This window comes from Lissotriton helveticus, chromosome 6 (assembly GCF_964261635.1).
Source record: "Lissotriton helveticus chromosome 6, aLisHel1.1, whole genome shotgun sequence".
NCBI classification, from domain to species: domain Eukaryota; kingdom Metazoa; phylum Chordata; class Amphibia; order Caudata; family Salamandridae; genus Lissotriton; species Lissotriton helveticus.
This window is the reverse complement of record NC_136067.1, coordinates 932,726,495-932,748,434: the sequence shown is the minus strand read 5'-3', so window position 1 is coordinate 932,748,434 and position 21,940 is coordinate 932,726,495. Positions and strand designations below refer to the sequence as shown.

General features: G+C 45.5%; 1 protein-coding gene across 3 annotated transcripts in view; it reads left to right on the top strand.

The window, feature by feature from the left end:
* Positions 1-21,940, top strand: part of DESI2 (desumoylating isopeptidase 2) — a 226,982-nt gene that overhangs the window by 133,730 nt on the left and 71,312 nt on the right. The window contains exons 4-5 of one of the 3 annotated variants that reach the window (XM_078648577.1): positions 3,627-3,768; positions 8,641-8,891. In XM_078648577.1, coding sequence (XP_078504703.1) covers positions 3,627-3,768; positions 8,641-8,886 — 388 coding nt within the window. In that variant the 3' untranslated portion in view covers positions 8,887-8,891. Of the gene's footprint in view, positions 1-3,626; positions 3,773-8,640; positions 8,892-21,940 lie in introns of those variants that run through there. The other 2 variants (XM_078648579.1, XM_078648578.1) reach the window with 2 other exon arrangements.

Sequence of the window (21,940 nt, the reverse complement as noted above, 5' to 3'; positions counted from 1 at the left end):
GTTTTAAGTTCTTTTCTGAAGGAGATGTGGTTTTGAGTAAGGCGGAGGTGGGTGGGGAGTGAGTTCCAGGTCTTGGCAGCCAGGAATGAGAAGGATCTGCCACCCATGGTGGATTTTCGGATGCGCGGGACTGCGGCGAGGGCTTGATTGGACGATATTAGTTGGCAGGTGGGTGTGTAGAAGGACAGTCGAGTGTTGAGGCATTCGGGTCCTAGATTGTAGAGGGCCTTGTGTGCGTGGGTGAGAAGACGGAACGTAATTCTCTTGTTGACGGGAATCCAGTGGAGGTCTTTTAGGTGTCCGGTGATGTGATCTTGGCGAGGGATGTCCAATATGAGTCTCGCTGATGCGTTTTGGATGCGTTGGAGTTTTTTCTGTAATTTTGCTGTGATTCCGGCGTATAGTGTGTTACCATAATCCAGTCGACTCGTGACCAGTGCGTGGGTGACAGTCTTTCTTGTCTCGAGGGGGATCCAGCGGAAGATCTTTTTGAGAATGCGAAGTACGTTGAAGCAGGAGGATGAGACTGCGTTGACTTGTCTGGACATCGAGAGAGAGGAGTCTAGGATGAAACCAAGGTTACGTGCGTGGTCTGTGGGTGTGGGTGCTGTGCCCAGAGCGGAAGGCCACCAAGAGTCGTCCCAGGCAGAGGGGGAAGATCCTAGAATGAGCACCTCCGTTTTGTCTGAGTTGAGTTTTAGGCGGCTATGTTTCATCCATTCGGCTACTTGTTTCATGCCTTCGTGAAGATTGGTTTTGGCGGTGTTAGGGTCTTTGGTGAGGGAAAGGATTAACTGGGTGTCGTCGGCGTAAGAGATGATGTTGAGGTTGTGTTGGCGCGCGATGGATGCGAGTGGGCTCATGTACACGTTGAAGAGGGTGGGACTGAGTGATGATCCTTGTGGTACTCCACAGATGACTTCAGTGGCCTCTGAGTTGAATGGGGGAAGTCGGACTCTTTGAGTTCTCCCGGCGAGGAATGAGATGATCCAGCCCAAGGCTTTTCCTTGTATGCCGATGTTGCTGAGGCGTTGTATAAGGGTGCTGTGGCAGACTGTGTCGAAAGCGGCGGAGAGGTCGAGTAGAATGAGGGCTGCTGTTTCTCCGTTATCCAGTAGTGTTCGGATGTCGTCTGTCGCTGCAATGAGGGCGGTTTCGGTGCTGTTTGGCTCGAAATCCGGATTGAGAGGGATCGAGGGAGTTGTTGGATTCAAGGAAGGCGGCGAGCTGGCTGTTGACTGCTTTCTCAATGACTTTGGCGGGGAAAGGGAGGAGGGATATGGGTCGGTAGTTTTTAAGTTCAGAGGGGTCTGCTGTGGGTTTCTTCAAGAGGGCGCTGAGTTCGGCGTGTTTCCAGCTTTCTCGGAAGGTGGCAGAGTTGAACGAGCAGTTGATGACATCACGGAGATGGGGTGCGATGATGGAGTCAGCTTTGTTGAAGATGTGGTGGGGGCAGGGGTCGGTTGGTGAGCCAGAGTAGATTGAGTTATATAGGCGGATGGTGTCTTCAGTATTGATTGGGTTCCAGGCGCTGAGGTTGTTAGTTGGCGGTGTGGGATCTGAGGGGGGTGGGGAGGGTTGATCGCTGGGAGTGTTCTCGAAGCTGTTGTGAATGTCGGCAATTTTGTTGTAGAAGGAGGATAACGCATAGCAGAGGTCTTGGGAGGGAGTGATGTCGTTAGATGCTGCGGTGGGGTTGGTGAATTCCTTGACGATGTTGAAAAGTTCCTTGCTGTTGTGGGTGTTGTTGTCTAGACGATCCTTGAATGCTAATTTCTTGGTGGATCGAATCAGTTGGTGGTGTTTGCGGGTGGCTGCCTTGAGGGTGGCCATGTTGTCGGTGGTTGGGTTTTTTCTCCATGTTTTCTCCAGGGTGCGGCATAGCTTCTTGGATTTTTTAAGGTCGGTTTTGGTTGAGTGATGTGAGGAATTGGTCGGAGGTGATTTTGTTCCAGTTTCTCCGAGGAATAGGTTGTGGGTGGTTGTGGGTCAAGGTGGTTTTGTAGCTGAAGTGAACACAGCTGTGGTCCGTCCAATGGAGAGCTGTGGTGCGATCGAAGGAAATGTGCTTGCTGGAGGTGAAGATAGGGTCGAGCGTGTGTCCGGCTAAATGGGTGGGGGTGTTAACAAGTTGTTTGAGTCCGAGATTGGCCAGGTTGTCCAGAAGGGTGGAGGTGTTGCTGTCGTGTTTGTTTTCAAGGTGGTAGTTGAGGTCTCCTAAAAGAATGTAGTTCTCGGTGGCGAGGGCATGTGGGTTGACGAAGTCAGTGATGTCATCGCTGAATTGAGTGCGGGTTCCTGGAGGCCTGTAGATGAGGGTGCCTCTAAGTGTGGTCCTAGGGTCGGTGTGGATCTGGAAGTGGAGATGTTCGTCGGTTGCAAGATTATCGTCGGAGCTTGTCGTGATTTTGATGGTGTTCCTATGGATGATGGCGATGCCTCCTCCTGTTTGATTGGTGCGGTCTTTTCGGATAATCTTGTAAGCGTTCGGTATGGCTATGGCGATGTCGGGTGCTGATGATGTGTTCATCCATGTTTCTGTAAGGAAGGCGATGTCCGGTGACGCAGTGTCGAGTAGGTCCCAGAGTTCAGTTGCGTGTCTGTGGACCGAGCGGGTGTTCAGCAGGAAACACTTCAGGTGGTTAGAGTCGGAGCTGTGTATGGAGGAAGTGGATTTGGTGAGGGTCCTGAAGCAGTTGAACTTGCAGGAGAGGCAGGCGAATGGGCCGTGGGTATGTCCTGGGGTGGCTTCGCAGCATTGTGGTGTGCGTCCGGGGTTGAGGGCGAGGAGAGTTGCGGCATCATATGTGAATCTAGTGGGCTGGGTACGGTGGGGACCAGGGGGACTTGCGCTGGGCGCGGTCCAGGCGCGGACGGGCGTAGACGGGCTTACCTTTGGCGCACCTTCGGCGCGACCGCTGCGCGTGAATGCTGCGCACAAATGCATCTGTCATATAAGGATAGTGAAAGGGGAGGGGCGAGGGTGGGGCAGCTGGGAGGCGGGAGCGGGGTCGAGGGCCGGGAGGCACAACAAATAAACAATCAACAAGATGGTTGCAAGCCACGCTAGGGAACAGGACGAGATTGGGCACGATGTAGGAGGCAATCGACTGGGCAGCGCAATCAGGCAAACAAATCACAAAGCGAGTGTCACAGCAATATCATAAGGCACAAACTAAAATTAAAAGACGGTCTGTTCAGCGAGCGCTGCGGCGATTTAGTGCGCTCAGTTCTGGCAAATAGCAAAGCGCGTGTCACAACAATATAAAAGGCACAATACACAGAAAATACACTGCGCTCGGTTCTAGAAATAATCGTAGCTATGGCAATGCTGTGTAGGCGCTACGATACCACGTGTGGGGTGGAGCAGCGAGGGGGCGACCGCTTCAGAGAGCCTCTGGATGGTCACAGTGTTAAAGCTGCGGCGGTGGAGCCTACACTCTCTGTGGGAGGGCGGGGCAGCTGGGAGGCGGGAGCGGGGTCGAGGGCCGGGAGGCTCAACAAATAAACAATCAACAAGATGGCTGCAAGCCACGCTAGGGAACAGTCCTTTTTGCAGGATTCAGTTGATAGGGGATGGGTGTTTCCATGTTTTTCTCTCATTGACTTCCATGTTTGTCTTTTAGAGAAGCAATAGCCTTGGGGAGTACGGATTTCACAGAAAACGACATTGAAAAGATTGTAGAAGAGCTTGGAAAGGAATTCAAAGGGAATGCGTATCATCTAATGCACAAAAACTGCAACCACTTCTCTTCGGGATTATCGGAGGTACTACTGCTGTCCACACTCCTGCATATCATATTAGAACATGTTATTGATTTCATACTCTGAATTGTTTTTCTTGTTAATGCTTTGCTTACATAGTTTTGTCTATTCAGCCACAGTCTGTAACATACCCCAGCAATATTGCTACGTGTAAATCAGCAACCCAACATGCTTTAGTTATAATGTGTATTTTGGGTCACTTTTTGGTATTTTGTTGTCATTTCTGTAGCAGACACTGTGCCTTTAGTGTAGCTGTGGAGTACGATTGGGGTACAGAAAGTGTTGTACCTCAAGACTTCAATTTTTTGGGCGCTTTTAATAAATTGTTTCAGCCCTTTTCACCGGTCAGTTGCAGCATCACTAACAAAAGCAACATCTAAACGAATATATTGTTTGTGTTCAAATTGCTTTAGAAATACATAAAAATAGTGTGGCACTGACCAGGCAATATTTGTTTAAAATGTTCACAGGTAAGCTACGACGTCGGGTCCTTATTTCATTGGGAAATGTTTTGAAGAGCTGTGGACATTTGTTTACTTAAGAATAATGTGCCCAATGTCGGCTCAGTGCAAAGCTGGGGGAGCTAATCCAGTGATACAAGCTGTTCACCCTGTATCTACTTTGGTTTGCCTGCTGTGAATGTGCTGGGGCTGATGGGCTGTTGGCCCAAATATCTTGTTAAATTAGCAGTAGTCAATGTGCGGATTCATAAAGTTCTGTAAAAGAAAAGCCTGAGGTTCCTGGAAACACGATTATAGAAGAGTCCAGCTAAGCCCTCTGCGTGTTAGCTGACAAGTCAATGTTAAATACTTATTTCAGCTTATGCACCTTTTTAGGTCTCGACTAGACGGCGCATGCGCTGTCACTTTGAGACAATACACTTGTTTTAAATTTGAGGATACTTTATTATATTCTTACATCATTGTTGTGTCTTACATATTTTATGTGCCAAAATAATTGCAAGCCTCGAACCGTGCAGGGCCTCTGAAAGCAAGAGCCCTTGATGGTTATCTTCCCCCTCAAGGGGATTCCTGAGCCTTCCCGAGCTCGCTTAGGCCAGTAGCTTCTCCTCTGGCCTGCCGGACCATGACTGCAATCACCATGGGTGTAGTGACATCCAACTTAGTATGAATACTGTACGGATGTTGGAATAATAGTTGTTGTTAATGTTCTGTATTTCATACTGAGGCTATTTTCAGAAACTTTGTTGTACACCTGGATTACAAGTTGTAAATTCATAAAGAAATGTGAAACTGATGACTAATGCCTCAAAAGCCAGCCTTCATCTTGGCCCCGCAGCAGGGCGGATATGTTGAATAGGGCACTCATTAAATACTACTGAGGGACACCATCCCACATTAGGATAATGTAACTCAGTAAAACATGTAAAGTTATCCTGTGGCTTCATGTCACTCGACTTTGCCATCTTCAAAAAAAAAAAAAAAAAAAAAAAAGATTTTCATGCTTAAAGCTACATTTGTACTTTATCCACACTACAAGTTCCAGAATGCACGATTCCTGTGACAAAACAGGGCTATACAGGACTCATTCATAAACTAACAATGTTAGTTTCTCATGACTAATGTAACCGGAAAATAATGTTCCACAGCAAACGGCATTATTTAGATGCACTTTGCATTCACAACAATAAACAATAATGCATTACCGGATAGTGCAGTAATTTTGCAACTGCATATTTTTTCTGAACTTTGGTGATACCCCCCATTAAAAAAATGCCACACATTATCCGGGGTGTTTGGTGAAAGACCAACGGGCAGGGGGAAGGGCAGGAGTAAGCGGTGACTGGTGAGTGCTTCTGGCCCTAACTTGCAACAGGAATGTTGGAAGGTGGGAGGGGGAAAGGAGTGACAGAAAACACAAGCACTCATATGTGCTTAAACACAAATAGAAAAGTAGCTCCAAAAACTGGAGTAGTGGATGGACACAAGTACCTTGGGGGTGCCCAGTAGGGAGCATCTCACAGGGAAAGCCAGGAAGGGTTCCACAGCGGTATACAGCGCCAGGATGCCCCGAGATGGGGCGGCAGTGCGCTTTACAAGTATACCTCCATTTACACATTTGCACACTTGCTTGGTCCATGCTCAAGGGGAGGGCAACAGACAAGAAGAGTCATGGCGCATGCATGCCATGACAAAGGGGAACGAAGGATAGAAGAGAGATGTTCAAGCTAACAAATAGTAAGTTATGGGAGGGCTGTAAGCCCACTGATTGTAAAGAACATTTTAGGTCATCTAGACAGAGAAATGCAGGGACCAAATCCCAGACTCCCTTCCCGCCGCCCCCTTCTGCTGTTTTCTATAGTGCAGACTAGTCCCAAAATGTATTTAAGTACTTTACATGAACAACAGTTACATTAGGCATGGATACATTCATTTTAGGTCTCAGCTACATAGTCCAGGCAGTGCCTCCCAACCCCCACCCTCCATGTAGTGTTCCTTGTACCGCCTCTCCTGCCAGACAAAAAAGCACAATGGCATGGCCAGCTTTTTTCCGTGACTTTTAATCATGCTAAACAGCAGACGTGCTGCGATACAACATGGCTAAAAGACATTCACGTTAACAACGCAAATAGCCCTCGCATTGACAAGACGTTTTGGCTTTGCCTGTGCTTGTTTTATTGTTTGTTTTCTGTGCATTAGAGGTGTAAAGCAAAATTATCGGCCACCCCTACACAAAGCTATTGTCAGACCACCATGTTGCCTCTCATGCTTTTCACATATGCACAGATATTAAACCAAGCCTTAACTGCAGTTGGTCCCCAAAGACCACTCAACTTCCTTCATTGTTTCAGTTTACAAAACTAAAGTAAGTAAACACGGTGTGATTTTCTATTACTAAAAAAGGATGCATAAAAGGACATGGCATAAGATTCAAATCGCATCCACTTAAAACTACCTGGGGACTTGACAGACCAGTGCCACTTTTCTAGGCACTACTTTTTAAAATTCAAACACAAAGTTTAGGGAGTTTAACCTTTGTGTTAAAACGGATATACAACAAATTCTTAAGTCCAGCCTTGCAAGGTATTTTGAAATTGATAAATACAAACAAATACCTTAGCTCATATGCGCTTATGATACTTTCCCAGACCTTTTTGCTGAGCGGCTCAATGTAGCCCAAAGCTCACTGTTAATAAAGCTGTAAGCGGGTTAAAAAGGGCTGTTATTAAATTAGATGTAATGCAATTTAAGTGAAATTCTTTTTTGTTACTTTTAGGGCTTCTACAAGAATTAAAAAAATATATACAAACGCCACTTCTACGGCTTAGAAAACAAAAAGTAATTTGTATATTTTTTTTTTATTCTTTCCATTTTTTCTCAATTTAATAATAGCTGGGTTTCGTTTCACTTAATGTTGGGAGAATGCCACTTCTTGAAAAGATCTGAAAGAAAGAGTGATACCTATCATTTGTATTTGACCTGTGGTTTTACGTGCACGACTCCCTTTCTTAAAACCTTTTTAGGTCGAGCTATTTATAGCTCTGACATATTGTAGGGGAAACAAACTCTTTGACCAAGCGGATTCCGTCCAGTTCATGTGGTGCACTCGTGTGAGACGCGCGTGCACAAAACCCATCAGCCTCGCTCCCATTCGTCAAACCCATCCGCCTCGCTGCACCAGACTTCACGTGCACTTCATGTTATCCAGTCGCGTGAGACGCGCGTAGCCTCGCACCCATTTGCTCCCAAGGAATCCCTTCCGCTATCCCCCCACCTCACAAACCACCATTTGTCGCACGCATCAGACCCGCCACAGCGAGAGCTTCAGACTTCAAAGGAATGCTCTTCCCCGCCCCCCTCTGCGCAATGTCAGTTGTCTCTCTTACACCACCAGACATCAAAGGCTGATGCTCCCCCGCACCCCCCCCCCCTCCCAGCAATGCCGCATTCAACAAGCGCAGCCTCTGCTCCTCTTCCAAAACAAATAAAACCAGTGAGTGCAGAACTTCATCAGTTCCCGACAAGAATGCTTGGCGTGTTCATTCCACTTAAGGCCCTGTATGTACCTCTCCCACCATTATCTGGTGCTGCTTACTCTTTCGCTCTCCTGCTGCCCGTCCTCTCGCGTGCCCTCTCCCTTGTCCCCTGTGTTTCTTGTGCGCACACTTCAAATGTGAAAGCATCTGGTTTCACTGGTTGACGAGCCTCTATAAGGGCTTTTAACAACTTCCTTTCTTCCCTAATTTAAGTGGTTACTTTATAAAGTTCCATGTGCCGTTATATTGATTTTCACTTCACGCTTTGTTTTTATAAACATAAACCTGAGCTTAGTGCAACTCTGATAGCACGACTCTTCTCATTTAGGTGTGTTCTTTTTAACAATCTCTGCATTCACTTACTGTTGTTACACACACCTCTATTATTTTGGAAACCTAAACTGCATTAGAGCTATTGAACGATGTTCCGAGAAAATACACAGATTTGCTCACCTGTAACTGTTCGGAGTTATGCTTTTGTTTTGTAAAGCATAGATTTGGTATTCTTAAGCGTCCTGTTCACCCACAGTACAGTTTGAATTATTTTTGTGATGCATATTGTTCTGTCTACTGCTCATGAATAACCACTTTAAATAATTCAGAGACATTCAAATATTTTAACCATATCACGTTGATACCTGCTGTTAATATGAGATGCCGGTTAATTTTATCTTGTATATCGTAGGACAAAAATAAACAAGCATTGAAAATCACTTAATCAGAATGTGTCCGTCTGTAATGCAACTGGTGCTCATGTAAAGCGCTCTGATTACCTTTGGGTCGAGTATTCTGCATCTCCACGCCAACCCTTCTTTCACCCCTCTTTTCTCCTTTCTCTTTCCTACCCTCTATCTATCCTCCTTATTGGCTTCCCACAGCACCCCTCTATGCCACAGCACCCCTCTATGCCACAGCACCCCTCTATGCCACAGCACCCCTCTATGCCACAGCACCCCTCTATGCCACAGCAGGCCACAGCACCACCCCTCTATGCCACAGCAGGCCACAGCACCACCCCTCTATGCCACAGCAGGCCACAGCACCACCCCTCTATGCCACAGCAGGCCACAGCACCACCACTCTGCGCCACTGAAGGCCACAGCAGCACCACTCGGCGCCACTGAAGGCCACAGCAGCACCACTCGGCGCCACTGAAGGCCACAGCAGCACCACTCGGCGCCACTGAAGGCCACAGCAGCACCACTGAAGGCCACAGCATCATTCTGTGCAACCATTCAACAACAACTGGTTCTAATATGTTCTCTCAATGTTTCAAGCTTTATTACAAATGTCACAAAAAGATGTTAATATTTCACTGCTGCTGTTGGATTTTCATCACAATAAAATACACTGAACATAATCTTCCAAAAAGTTATTTTCAAAAGTTTAAGCTATTGCTATTATAAATTACAATAACTGTTATGTAAGTATTAATTATTACAAAAAATAAAAGCCATTGTTATTTGTAATATTAATAAATCTAAGTCATGTAAATACAAAACATATTGCATTACAAATGCTATAGGGGTCATGTTTGCGAAAGTTAAAACTATTGGCATTGTAAATGACCGAGCTATTAATTTCGCTATTTTTAAAACCAACACATAAATAAAATATTTGTCATTTACAATACCAATAGCTCAAACTTTCGTAATGCGAGACATATTGCATTGCGAATGCTTGTTTTTTTAATGTAAGGACTCAGATAGTCAAATATGGTTTAGCATAATATTTAAACAGTGCCAATGAGCCAATGCTGCGGAGGCCAATCAAATATGATGATGCACGTAGAAAAACAAAAATTCATCAGTCTGAAAAAGATGTAAGAATAAATATAAAAAACCTATTTACTATGGATAAGACCTGCTGTGGCTAAAGGCAAATGATTCTCTGGGGCCTAACAGCCTGCATGTGTTCAACAGAGCTCTGCAATTCACTGCTCACTTGATCTTTCAACAAAACATCCAATGTATGAAACCATGGAGCAGGGTACTCGAATCGGGGATCTCCGATTGTGGGATCCTCCAAACTCATACATGAGTTGAAACAACCATTCTGCCCTTCTCAACCTAATCCTTTCAATATGCCTACAATTGGCTTTTATGAAATTGAACCTGCGATGGAAGCCTATCGAGGGAGGCCTTCCATCTATACCCTGAACTTTTTCCGATAGACATTCTAATGTATACTGCAAAAGTCTGGCGCGATCAAAAGGAGACTGATGTCTATAAAACATGAGTGTCCCCAGCATTTAGACAATACACTCTGCCCTGCTTTATCAAACATTCAGGTTCTGCTCAACAATCAAAATAGCTGACAATAGATTTTTAATTCATGCAGTGGCTTTGCTTCTATTATCACTTAAAAGATTAATATTATATTTTAAATCTCGAATCCTGCAATGAGCGTGTACTATAAACTCAAAATAGTATGATTGCACAAGTGCATAAGTAATAACCTAGGCCACCAACAACATATTAGTAGGGCATCGTGAGTTAACAATTTCAGTGAAGATTAAAATATACTTCAGCACAGTTCAGTTATTTGCAGTGGAAGAACCTAGAACTAAGTGTGACTTTATATAAACTAGCAGTAGCAAGCCAGGAGCTACCAGCAACTTCAGAACTAGAAAATAGAATACAGCAATGAAGAACAAGAAGGAACGTTTAATAGAAAGAAACCATTAGGAGGAAACATGTATTTGATGGCTATATAGCTTCACATCGTCATTCAGAAGGAGTTGAGGACAATGTGATGTGTTCCTGGGCTGCAACACATAAGTGAATACACATGTTGAATACCCGTTTACTCCAAATCATCATACAGTCCCTAAAGCTAAGATGCTTTAGAAACCTGTTGGTTTAGATTGGTCTAGCTAGAGAGTTGTTTCTCATTGTTACTATTAAAATGGGACTTATTCAGCAGTTTACCACCACACCTGTGTGTTTAACAAACCTACGACCACTGGCATGCATGAAAATATATTTTGCCACAATCTTGTTTGTAACTTTCAAGCATCATATCAAACGAAGTACCTCTGTATCTCTGACTATGCTATATAAACAAAAGGGAGGACGAGAATGGACTATGTTTAAAGGGGTCCAGTGTACTTGTCCAGAGAGCAAGAAGCAAAGTTGTACACAGTTCCCCTAGGGGTAGGCAGGTAATAAGGTCTCTCTCCTAGGTTGCTGTGAGTAAGCAAGGGGGTGTTATATGCTAGAAGGTCAGCAAGTTCCTTGACGGAACTAAGGAAGCCTCACTCAACTGATGAGCTGGATGACATGTCTCATTCAGCCTACTTGGGATGTTGTTTAAATCATCGGCTTCCTGCTCCTAAGTCAGGCCGGCGCTGCAATGCCTGACTGGTAACAACAGGTGTCACTCTTTTACGGAGATCTTTTGTTCCTTGCCGTGATATGTAGAAATGTGTGAGGCTAGAAAAAGTGAGGTAGTGAGCAAAAAGTGAGTTATTTATGCTGACAGGGGTATGAATGTAATAATTCCTACACATATATCTTGTGGGACTTCTAATTTGGATACCAACTAATAAAATGACTTGCAAGAGAATTAGCTTGGATATTTTAAGTGTCAAAAGCTATTTAGAAGCATCCAGCTATTGCTAATCATCAAGATTCCAGGAAGTGATGGGTGAAGTTCCTTACCTCATCCCTCCTTACTTTTCTGAAAATTCGGTTGTGGTCTGTGAACCAACTTGTAGATGAAGGACGCAAATGACCCTTTCTCAGTATAATAACCCCAAATCATAATTAAGTGTGGCAAGTAGCAATATCAGTTTGGTAAGGAAATAATGGAGTTTGAAAAATAAATGGAATTTCATATTGTTATGTTATTAATTTTTATACCGCGCACAGCTGCCCCAGCGAAGGGGCGTCCTGGCGCGTGAACAGGTACTAAAACATAACACAGACTGAAGAGGAAGGAGAACCCCTAACCAGATACAGAAAACAGAAATGTTTTAATCGCACGTCTAAAAGCAATAAGGTTATTCAAAGCACGAATGTGCGCCGGAAGGGTATTCCACAGCCCAGCAGCAAGCACTCGATAGGAGCGGCCACCCATCCTGCTGAGTTTGAAGCAGGGGCAGACCGCAAGATGAAGAGCTCCGATCTCAGAGACCTCAGCGGGATGTAGGGGCTGAGTAAATTCGCAAGTGCCGGCGACGAGGAAAGCTTCATGATTATGAAGGCAAAACATAGCGCCTTAAACTTAATTCTTTGCCTGACCGGCAACCAATGAAGGGCAGAAATAGTGCTGGACACAGAGCAGTATTTAGGAAGGCCAACAATGGCCCGAGCCGCAGCGTTCTGAACCCTTTGGAGCCTTGATGCCTCGGCCTGGTTAATCCCCAATATTGGGATGTTTGAATTTAGATAGTGTTTGCACAAGAGGAACACACCATGCTTGGTCAAGTTTATCAGATGCAATTTGAACTGTTGTTCAGCAGGTGTAGTCCCTGTACAGTATCTCATGATTTTATACTAAACACTAAGGATATGCATATTAGGCATAAATGATATTAGATCATGGGAATGTAGGAATTTAAAGGGGTGTTGAGGGTTACAAAGTCTTTTTCAGGGAATTACTTTGACCGTATATAATACATATTCATAGTTCCCAAAAAACTATTTGATAGCTATACATATTTGCGTGTTCCGCACCCCCTTTTCTTTCTGTAGACACAAGCTTGAGAGAGCGATCCATTTTATTTTTAGACCAAATAAAACAAGAAATAACTTCAAAAGATTAATGTATGTCGCTACATTGTATTGATATTTCTGACTGTTCCAGATTAATACATCTTCCCAAAGATTTGTCACCTTATGAATATCCCTTCAGGTGCTGGTCTGCAAAACATTTCCCCCAGCAACAGCTTTCCAGAAGTGTTAAGCTGCATCCGCTGCTCCTCCATCCTCCCTTTGTAATAACCTCTGGGTATATTAGGGAACAGGTGGCATGTCCTTAGTTCCTCCTTTTCTTTACCTAGTAGATAAGGGTTTATAGCTCTCTCGACGGTTCACTAACAATGTTCCTCACTATTCACTCTGACTCCTGATATTTCACAATTAAAACTGCCACAGGTGCCACATGAAAATGTTCTGGGCGGGCCCATATGTCTGCATGAGGTGGTTGGGTTAGAACATTATGGCCGTTGCTTCCGACTCCTGTTCTTTGATGCATCTGAAAGCAATCTGGAAGCAAAGTTATTTTTGGCAAAAGCCCACAGATACAAAGACGTGGTACTCTTCACATTCAGGTAAGTCTCCATGCTGGGAATGCTTTCCAAAAAGATCTTCTTGCAAAAAGAGCTATAGGAAGGAGAAACCCCTTCTGCATCAAGGAAACTATCTCACTCTTGACACCATTCAGAGTCTTTGTGACTGACTCTTAAGTCACTGGAGAAAAACTAGACATTAAAAAAGATGCGGCCAGAGTTCTGGCTTCATCAGTGTGTGCAGGTTGAAACCTCCAGTTCAGGACAGCTCTGGTACTCTTGATCCACTCTTTAAGGGTGAGCCAGGTTCTTCTGGATTATTTACTTTGAAGGTGTTGGCACAGATGTCTCCCCAGTCTACATCTCCACATGCTTCGGCCCCAGTACCTAAGAAGTCGAATCCTGCCAAGATGTCCATGATTTGTTTGGTTGGCGCCTCCCTTCCCGAGTTACAGATCCCACTGTAAAATACTTCAAACTCTTCTGAGATCATTTGGATGGTGAAGAAAAGAGGGTTCTGATGACCACAGTAAGGTGCTGGCTGCTCCCTACGGGCCTGACAACCTACATTTTGCAGCGCTGGGTGCACGAGTTGTCCCGGCTGTATCCTGTCCGGGTGAGGACCCCTGCTGCTGTCTCCTTGTGCCTGCGGGCTTACCAAGGCCATGGTAGAAGTGGGACCTAACCTACCCTGGCATTTACAAGAGGGAGGCCCTAGCTTGCACTACCTGCATTGGGACACTCATGCTGTGCTTTACTGGGCCTTGCTCCCTGCACTGCACCACCAGACCAAAGTCGGCGGAGCCCACACTTCTGAGGGGTCACTGGAACTCATGAGCCCCAACAGTGCTTGTGCTGCACACCTGCAGAGTGGGACAACTTCTTGGACAAATTGGGTCCGCCTAGGGCAGGCCTCACCCATTCCCCCTCTTCTGCAGCTCAAAGGGTTGCCGAGCAGAAGTGAAGGAGTGCACACCGACCAAAGGGACCACACCAGAACCCAGCCGCGCGTTTTTGACTTTGGGAGGCTAGCTAGTAAGTATTCTATCCTCGCCCCATGATGCCATTGGAGGGCCTCGACTGCATTACATCTGCGCCACATTGAAGGGGAAGTGGGGCCGAAGAATCGCTCGTATCCGATGTGAATTGTCACACCTCTGCTAAATGCTACCATGATGGGGAAACATTAATCTGTCAGGCACCCGAGCCGTGGTCTTAGCGAGCCCACTCTGCCTACTGCTTCCACTGGCCAGGCGATGGATGCCTTGCAACCTGTGGAAGCACTGCGCTCAGTTCGAGATGGTCCTCCATGCTATCTTGGATACCAACAAGAAAAACACCACTGGGTCTGGGCTCCCAACGGCACAGCTTGCCACAAGCTTATAATGAACAAAAATAGGTGCAAATGCCGCTAACTCATGAATATGACAACTATTTGGTCATAACATACGGTTAAGACAATATGTTTGTTGGTTTTAATTCCAATTCCTTTATTTATTTTTTTATTTTTTATTTTCCACTTCTATTTGAATATATGATTTTTCAAATTATTATACAAATATTAAAACCTAGTGTACACAACAAAGAATGATATTCAGTATATCAAAGAAAACAACTTTCATATTTACAACAAAATGCATACTAATGTACATTCAATCCGCACTCATTCGTCACTCATACCAGTACAAACAACACAAAGAAACATCAATGGTTCGATATATGCTGGAATCTCAATATTCACAACAAAAAAGCCAATGTGTGTTTTGAAACAAAAACAAATATATACAATTTTTTTTTTTTATCGATTCCTAATTTTTGATTCTGGCTTGTTACATAAAGTCTACGCGTTTCGAACTCGCGTCAATTGGGAGTTCTCATCAGGACCAATATCTGTAATGGAAGAGCAAAAGGTTGCTTTTAGGGTTTGGGGTGACTGCCTCTACGCTACCTTTCCCCAAAACTACAAGTTTACACACCTACTTCGCGCTCATCAGAGTATAACTGGCAATGTTCATGAAGTCACACACTACAAAAAATGCAGGAGACCATAATCAGAAAACCATTTTAGAACCAATCACAACCACATCCTCAAACAATCTACCACATGCCAGTCCACAATCACTTACTTGTGTGTTTTTTAATCGCCCGTTTATAGCTGCCTGACTCTCAGCATTCTAATAGACAAGGGGGCAAATGGGCAACTAGATTAACCAGGAGGGTGGTGGAGTTGGGGTTGTTGAGGTGGAAGTTCAGGTTTCTGATGAGTATGTAGTTCATGGAGGTAATGGCATGGGGTGCGATGAGGACGGTGATGGTGGTGGCGAATCATGCTCGGGGGCTGGGAGTTCTGTAGGCAAGGGTGCTGCGAACTGTGGTACTAGGGCTGGTCTGGATCTGGAAGTGAAGGTGTTCATCGGTGAAGAGGGAGTTGCTCGAAGTGGAGAGTCGGAGGGAACTTTTGTGTGCAATGGCGAGGCCTCCTCCTGCGTTGTTGGGGTGGTCCTTCCTTTGGATCTTGTATCCGTCCGCGATGTGGGGGCGGAGGAAGCGTTGGTCCATGTTTCCATGAAGGAGGAGACGTCTGGTGAGAGGGTGTCGAGGAGGTCCCAGATCTCTATGGCGTGTCTATGTAGGGAACGCATGTTAAGGAGGATGCACCGCAGGGCGTCTGCGTTGTTGGCAGGGGCGGTGGTGAAAGTCTGGCGGCAGTGGCAGCAGGAGAACTGCCCGTGGGTTTTGTTCTGTGCGGACAGCTGGCTGTTCTTGTTTCTTTCGAGGTTGAGCGAGCGGAGGGCAGCTGAGTCATAACGGCGGGTGGTTGGAGATCCAGGGTCCCAGGTGCTGGTCGCGGTTAGGTCACGGACGGGCGTAGACTGGCTAGCCTGTGGCACGCCAGTGGCACAACCGTGTAGCGGCTGCCATTAAATAGGGGAGGGAGGCACAGCTGGGAGACGGGAGCGGGAATCTGCAGGGGGGAGGGGCCACGAGGGCAGCAGCTGCAGGCGGGGAAGCGGGAAGAAAAACAGGGAGAGCGCGAACAGGAATGGCACAATAACAGCGAGGGTACAATAGGGAAAAAGGCACAATCAGTGATACAGAAATGAAAATACAAGAGATGCTGTTTCTAATTTTGAGACCAGAGGAAACAGGTTTTGTGTGGTCATGACGTGTAGGAGGATGAGGATTCCTCTTCTTGGAAAAATAGGGTCCTCACATACCCGGCAAGGTGTCGTGCTTCATCATATGGGCTGCTACTCGTCAGTTCGGCGCTGCAATACCTTACGCTCCCTTTGAGGGGCTCTTTGGTCGTGATCTTTTATTCCAGATGCCGTTTGGTGCTGTGGGGGCCTAATCAGTGTAGATGAACGTGTGAAGGTGTAAAACCTGAAAAAAGTATTCAAACGGGTCAGGGAGTACCAGCAAAAACAATTTTAATCAATGGGTCTCCCACCCTGATTAAAAGAAACAAAGGCGTATGTCTGAGATGGTCTCAGGTAGGGCGCTCTATTATGCGGTCAACATGTTTCTCGACTGGTAGTTAATCGATCTGGTGGCGATTCGTCAGGACAAAATAAAATAAAATCTATCTACACATGGGTGGTTGTATGGTGTGATCTATCCTTTTAAACCAATCTAGCACATGCTTTGTGTAGTACCCGATAGCATATGACAAACCCTAGTTATGTTTCTCTAACTACTTCATCGATGCCCGGCAGGTATCTCACAAGGAATTTCCTTGTGGTTTTGCAAAATTTGCAAAAGGCCCTACTCTGCCGGGATTGGGCACCAATGAAAGGGGCATGAACAAGAATGGCACAAGAACAACAATTGTTACTGTAAGGAAAAGGCAAAATGAGGAAAAAGGCCAGCAGAGAGACCAGAGAGTAAATCTAAAACAAGCATTTACAATGCAATGGTTTTGCCTTTGTTAAAGTTAGAGCTATTGGCATTGCCCTTGACATTATTTTTATTTATGTTTTTTTTTAAAACATAAATAAATGGCATTGTCATTTACAATGCAACTAGCTTTATCTCTCGCAAATGACACACGCAAACACCCACAGAGAGCCCCCCCACACACACACAGAGCCCCCCCACACAAACACACACACAGAGCCCCCCCACACACACACACACAGAGCCCCCCACACACACACCCACACAGAGCCCCTCACACACAGCCACACAGAGCCCTCCACACACACCCACACAGAGCCCCCCCACACACTGCGACCCCCCCCACACACTGCAAGCCCTACACACTGCGAGCCCCCCCACACACTGCGACCCCCATTTCAATAGATGTGTGATGCTTACCTGGTACTAAATTGGTCCCTGCATGGCTGAAAGATTGAAATGGTGTAGGAGGCAAGGGGACAAATGTGAGCATGGAGAGAAAGGAGTATAAGTTTGAGATTAGTGACTGGGTGAAAATAAAATCAGGAAGGACACAGGGTGGTCTTTCCAAATTAGATGGTCTATTTCAGGTAGAAAATGTCAGTAGGTTCTTTGTGTTCTTGAGGGGGGATAGGTCCAACCGGCACCATAATCGGACGTTTATTGTTTATACCCATTCACAACAGGCAACTAGGCAGGATGGCCGTCTCAGAGCCCAATCAGCAGTGAAGCAACAAGGTCCCTAAACCTCCGTAAAAGCATGTGTAACACTGAGGGGCCCTCCTCAACACACACAGGGCTTGATAGAACTTAATTAGTTCCATACTGACAATTATTGCCAGACCAAAAATGTGTTTAAAACAGTAACATACACACTTGATATCTAGGAGAGCTCACCGTGTAGCACTGCAGACCCCAATTTTACCCCCATTTTTGCCTGCACACCCTAAAAACGACCATATACAACATGTATACACTTTACGCGTTTAATAGCAGTTGACTAGGAAGTTCAGAAAGCTTTTTACAAGCGAGTAGTCCGCCTGCTCACGTTTTTTCTGGGTTTTCCGCTGCTCGAGTTTGCATTTTTAACATGAAAAGCAAAAGGAAAAACACAAACAGACTCGATGGGCTACTCAACATATCTAATAATATACAACCGGATATTTGCGTGTCTAAAGTTCAAAAATGGGTTTTGGCAACTTCCAACTGAGCGTTGAAGGGACTGACTGAGAAATGTGTGTCTCCGAGGCAGGGTGACAGTGTAAACAAGCATTTACAATGCAATGGTCTCGGCAATATTAAAGGTAGAGCTATTGGCATTGCTCATGACATTTTTTTGGGGGTGTTTTTTAAAAAAAATCATAAATAAATGGCAGTCATTTACATTGCCCATAGCGTAATCGTTAAATAAATGGCCTTGTCATTTACAATGCCAATAGCTTAATCGCTCGCAAATGCATGACCTATTGCATTTTACACCCACACAGAGCCACACACGCAAAGCCACCCACACACACATAGTCACCCACACAATCTGCACTCTGAATCTGCATTCTGCACTCTGAATCTGCACTCTGAATCTGCACTCTGAATCTGCACTCTGAATCTGCATTCTGCACTCTGAATCTGCATTCTGCACTCTGAATCTGCATTCTGCACTCTGCACTCTGCACTCTGAATCTGCACTCTGAATCTGCATTCTGCACTCGGAATCTGCACTCGGAATGGAATCTGCACTCTGAATCTGCACTCTGAATCTGCATTCTGCACTCGGAATCTGCACTCGGAATGGAATCTGCACTCTGAATCTGCACTCTGAATCTGCACTCTGAATCTGCATTCTGCACTCGGAATCTGCACTCTGAATCTGCACTCTGAATCTGCATTCTGCACTCGGAATCTGCACTCGGAATGGAATCTGCACTCTGAATCTGCATTCTGCACTCGGAATCTGCACTCGGAATGGAATCTGCACTCTGACTCTGCACTCTGACTCTGCACTCTGACTCTGCACTCTGCACTCTGACTCTGCACTCTGCACTCTGACTCTGCACTCTGACTCTGCACTCTGACTCTGCACTCTGACTCTGCACTCTGACTCTGCACTCTGACTCTGCACTCTGACTCTGCACTCTGACTCTGACTCTGCACTCTGCACTCTGACTCTGCACTCTGACTCTGCACTCTGCACTCTGACTCTTCTTCGTTACTAAAGTCAACAACGTATAGATGAGTTTAGAAAAGACTGGTTATATTTAAACAAACACATCCCAATAAGTGCGCACGTCGCAGTTTATGAAATTAGAATTTCAATATTCAGTCAAATAAATGCACCAACCTCCATAAGGCGCTATGTGGAGCCATGTTTTCTGGTCTCTAGTAAACAAAGGCATCGTGTTGTGGTTCAACCCTCGGCTTATGTGGATTATTTTATAATTTACCTATTTTTTTATAATGTTACACTCCCGACCTCCATACGGTGCTGTATTAAAAGCCATGTTTTTGGGTTCAGACGAGACGCTCCTGCTCTGGTGTGAAATTATAAATATAAATATTCAGTAATGTCAATTTTCGGTAAAATATAAGCACACCAATCTCGTAAGGCGCTTTAAAAGTATGTTTGCTCCTGTATACACACGCATCAGCCAGTTACAAAGGGGCTGATGTCTAACGCTCCGTATCGAAGATTTAGTTATAAGATATATTCAACAATGTAAGTGCGCCACCCTTCACTAGGCGCTATTAAAAGCCATGATTTGTATCTCCTTTTAGAAAGAAGCCTTTGACGTACATACGGGCACATAGCTGCCAAGGTTTCAGATTGCTACGTGTGACATTTTCATAATTTCAGTGCAATTATGAGTGACATTTCAATGACTATGAGTGACACTATCGCCGTCACAACTATCAGTGTCACCCGACCATCACTGGCGCGGCCCAAACATAGCTGCCAAGTACTCAGTACACACAAGTAACTTTTCTGTTTTCAAGTCAAGTATAAGTGATTTTCACATCTCCTGTGCAATGCCTTCAGTGATACTTTATAAGGCGCAGTGGTTTAAGAAAATGTATGGTACAAAATGATAAAAAAAATTGTATTAAGTGCGTGTAGTACCTGGATTAAATACACCATTCACACCTGGTATGATTTGTGAAGTTGCCCTGCACCCTTTTCTGCCATACCATACCTTCCTGTAACATGTTTTAGTAGCATTTAATAAAATTCAGCAGGTAATCTATACCAAATAACAGCTGTCTTATCTCAGGGTTGGCCTGTTTATACCCTTTTGATCTGTAAGTAGAAATTAATTTTGTTGTAAACAAAATGTTACACTAGTTTGGTATTTCAGTTTTAATTGATACGCATTACCTAAATTAATGACAGCAGTTTTCCGATCTCTGAAGAATTTAGCTGTCATCTGCCATGGCGCGCACTGCACATTTATCCCTGCTCCCTACCAAATTGTTGCTGCTGGCTGACCTCATCCTCGCGCTGGGTTGGGTTGTCTCCCAGGTTCTACAGTACAGACGGCCTTCTGATTTTTGGGATGGGGGATGTCACAAGCCTCGACTGGAACCTTGACAAGTTTGGGCTGGAGGTCACACAAACGCTTGGGCGCTCTGCTGACCGAAAAAGGCCCGGGATCGGGAAAATGAACAAACACTGTGCCAGTTCCTGAAACCATATGTGATTGGAGGGCAAGAGTTGCAAATCGATTCTTCACAACAATCCGAGGTAAGTAATCTGTGGGGGGTTAGGAAGGCATGGGCCCAGCAGGCTGCAAACCAACAACCTCTACCATGACCCTACCCACAACACTGAAAGGGTCGGGTCAGACGGCACAGAAAGTCTGCTGATGGCAGCGCTGCAAAGAAAAACAAAGATGCCGCCCGGCGTCATTCTGCCTATCTGGGGCCAATCTGCGAGGTGTGTGACGCTGCTGGCCATCAAAGGGGAGCCCCTTTGATGGCACACACTTCGCAGGAAAATTGCAGGCAAGGCGCCGCTCATGGATCACTCATGCCTGTAGCGCTGTAGAGAGCAATCCGGGCTCTTCTATAATACCCAGAGTAAACTCGGACAGAGGCAGGCCAGGCGGGGCACGGCAAATCTGTAAAACACGGGCCTCGCCATGTATGATTCAATTCCAGCTCCGATTATTCAGTTTCTTCATTATAAATTAACAGAAAAATAAAGTAATTTGACTTACGCAGAATTACATTTATTAAAGTTGAGCAGCAGACTCACGGGGGCGAGTGAGTCACCCGCCTGCAGCGCTGGGGGTCGGCTGAGCCTCAGAGGGTGCAGCTCGGGCTGCCCACGGGATCCGTTATGCCGCCACCGCTGCAACAGATGGAAGCAGCGTGCTCAACTGCACTACCAAAATCCCGCGCGCGCACAGCAGTGGAGCAGCCCAGCCAGTTACTAAATTTAAAATATACAGCCCTCTCGCGCCTGTCTGCCCACCCAATTAAAACGGGTCTCACAATTTGCCACTCACAATGACTCCTCTTCTGACGTCAGTCCTCTTGGTGTTACATTGTAGCACAGGAGCAGATGAACCATTCCCATAGCCTGCCGTAGAAGCAAACATCGCGCTACGCGCTACTACTGCAGATTTCAATATTGGTGCATTATAGGCACTTTGGCTTTACAGCTGAGAGTAATGGGGTCCTCTAGAATTTAAATATATCATAATATAAGCACGGAAACGGCCAGAGGCGGTGTACAAATATGCCCGGCTCCTTATACACAAGCCTCGAATTACCCCGACGATTAACACAGGCAGCCCACTACAATTTACTCTCTCGTCAGCATTTCGCCATACAGTTGAAATTGTGGGAAACCGAGACGCAGAAAGTCCCCGACGAGAAGGAGAAGCCATCCATTGCCCCCGCTGAACTCGAGAGGCGAGGCGACGCAACCCTGCAAGCCAAGTCACTTGCAGGACTCGGGTAGAAAAGAAAATTAAGCGCGAGATTACCTATCATTTCGGAGCCATTTCTTCCACTCAACAGGATCATTATATGAAGAAATTGCGGCACAA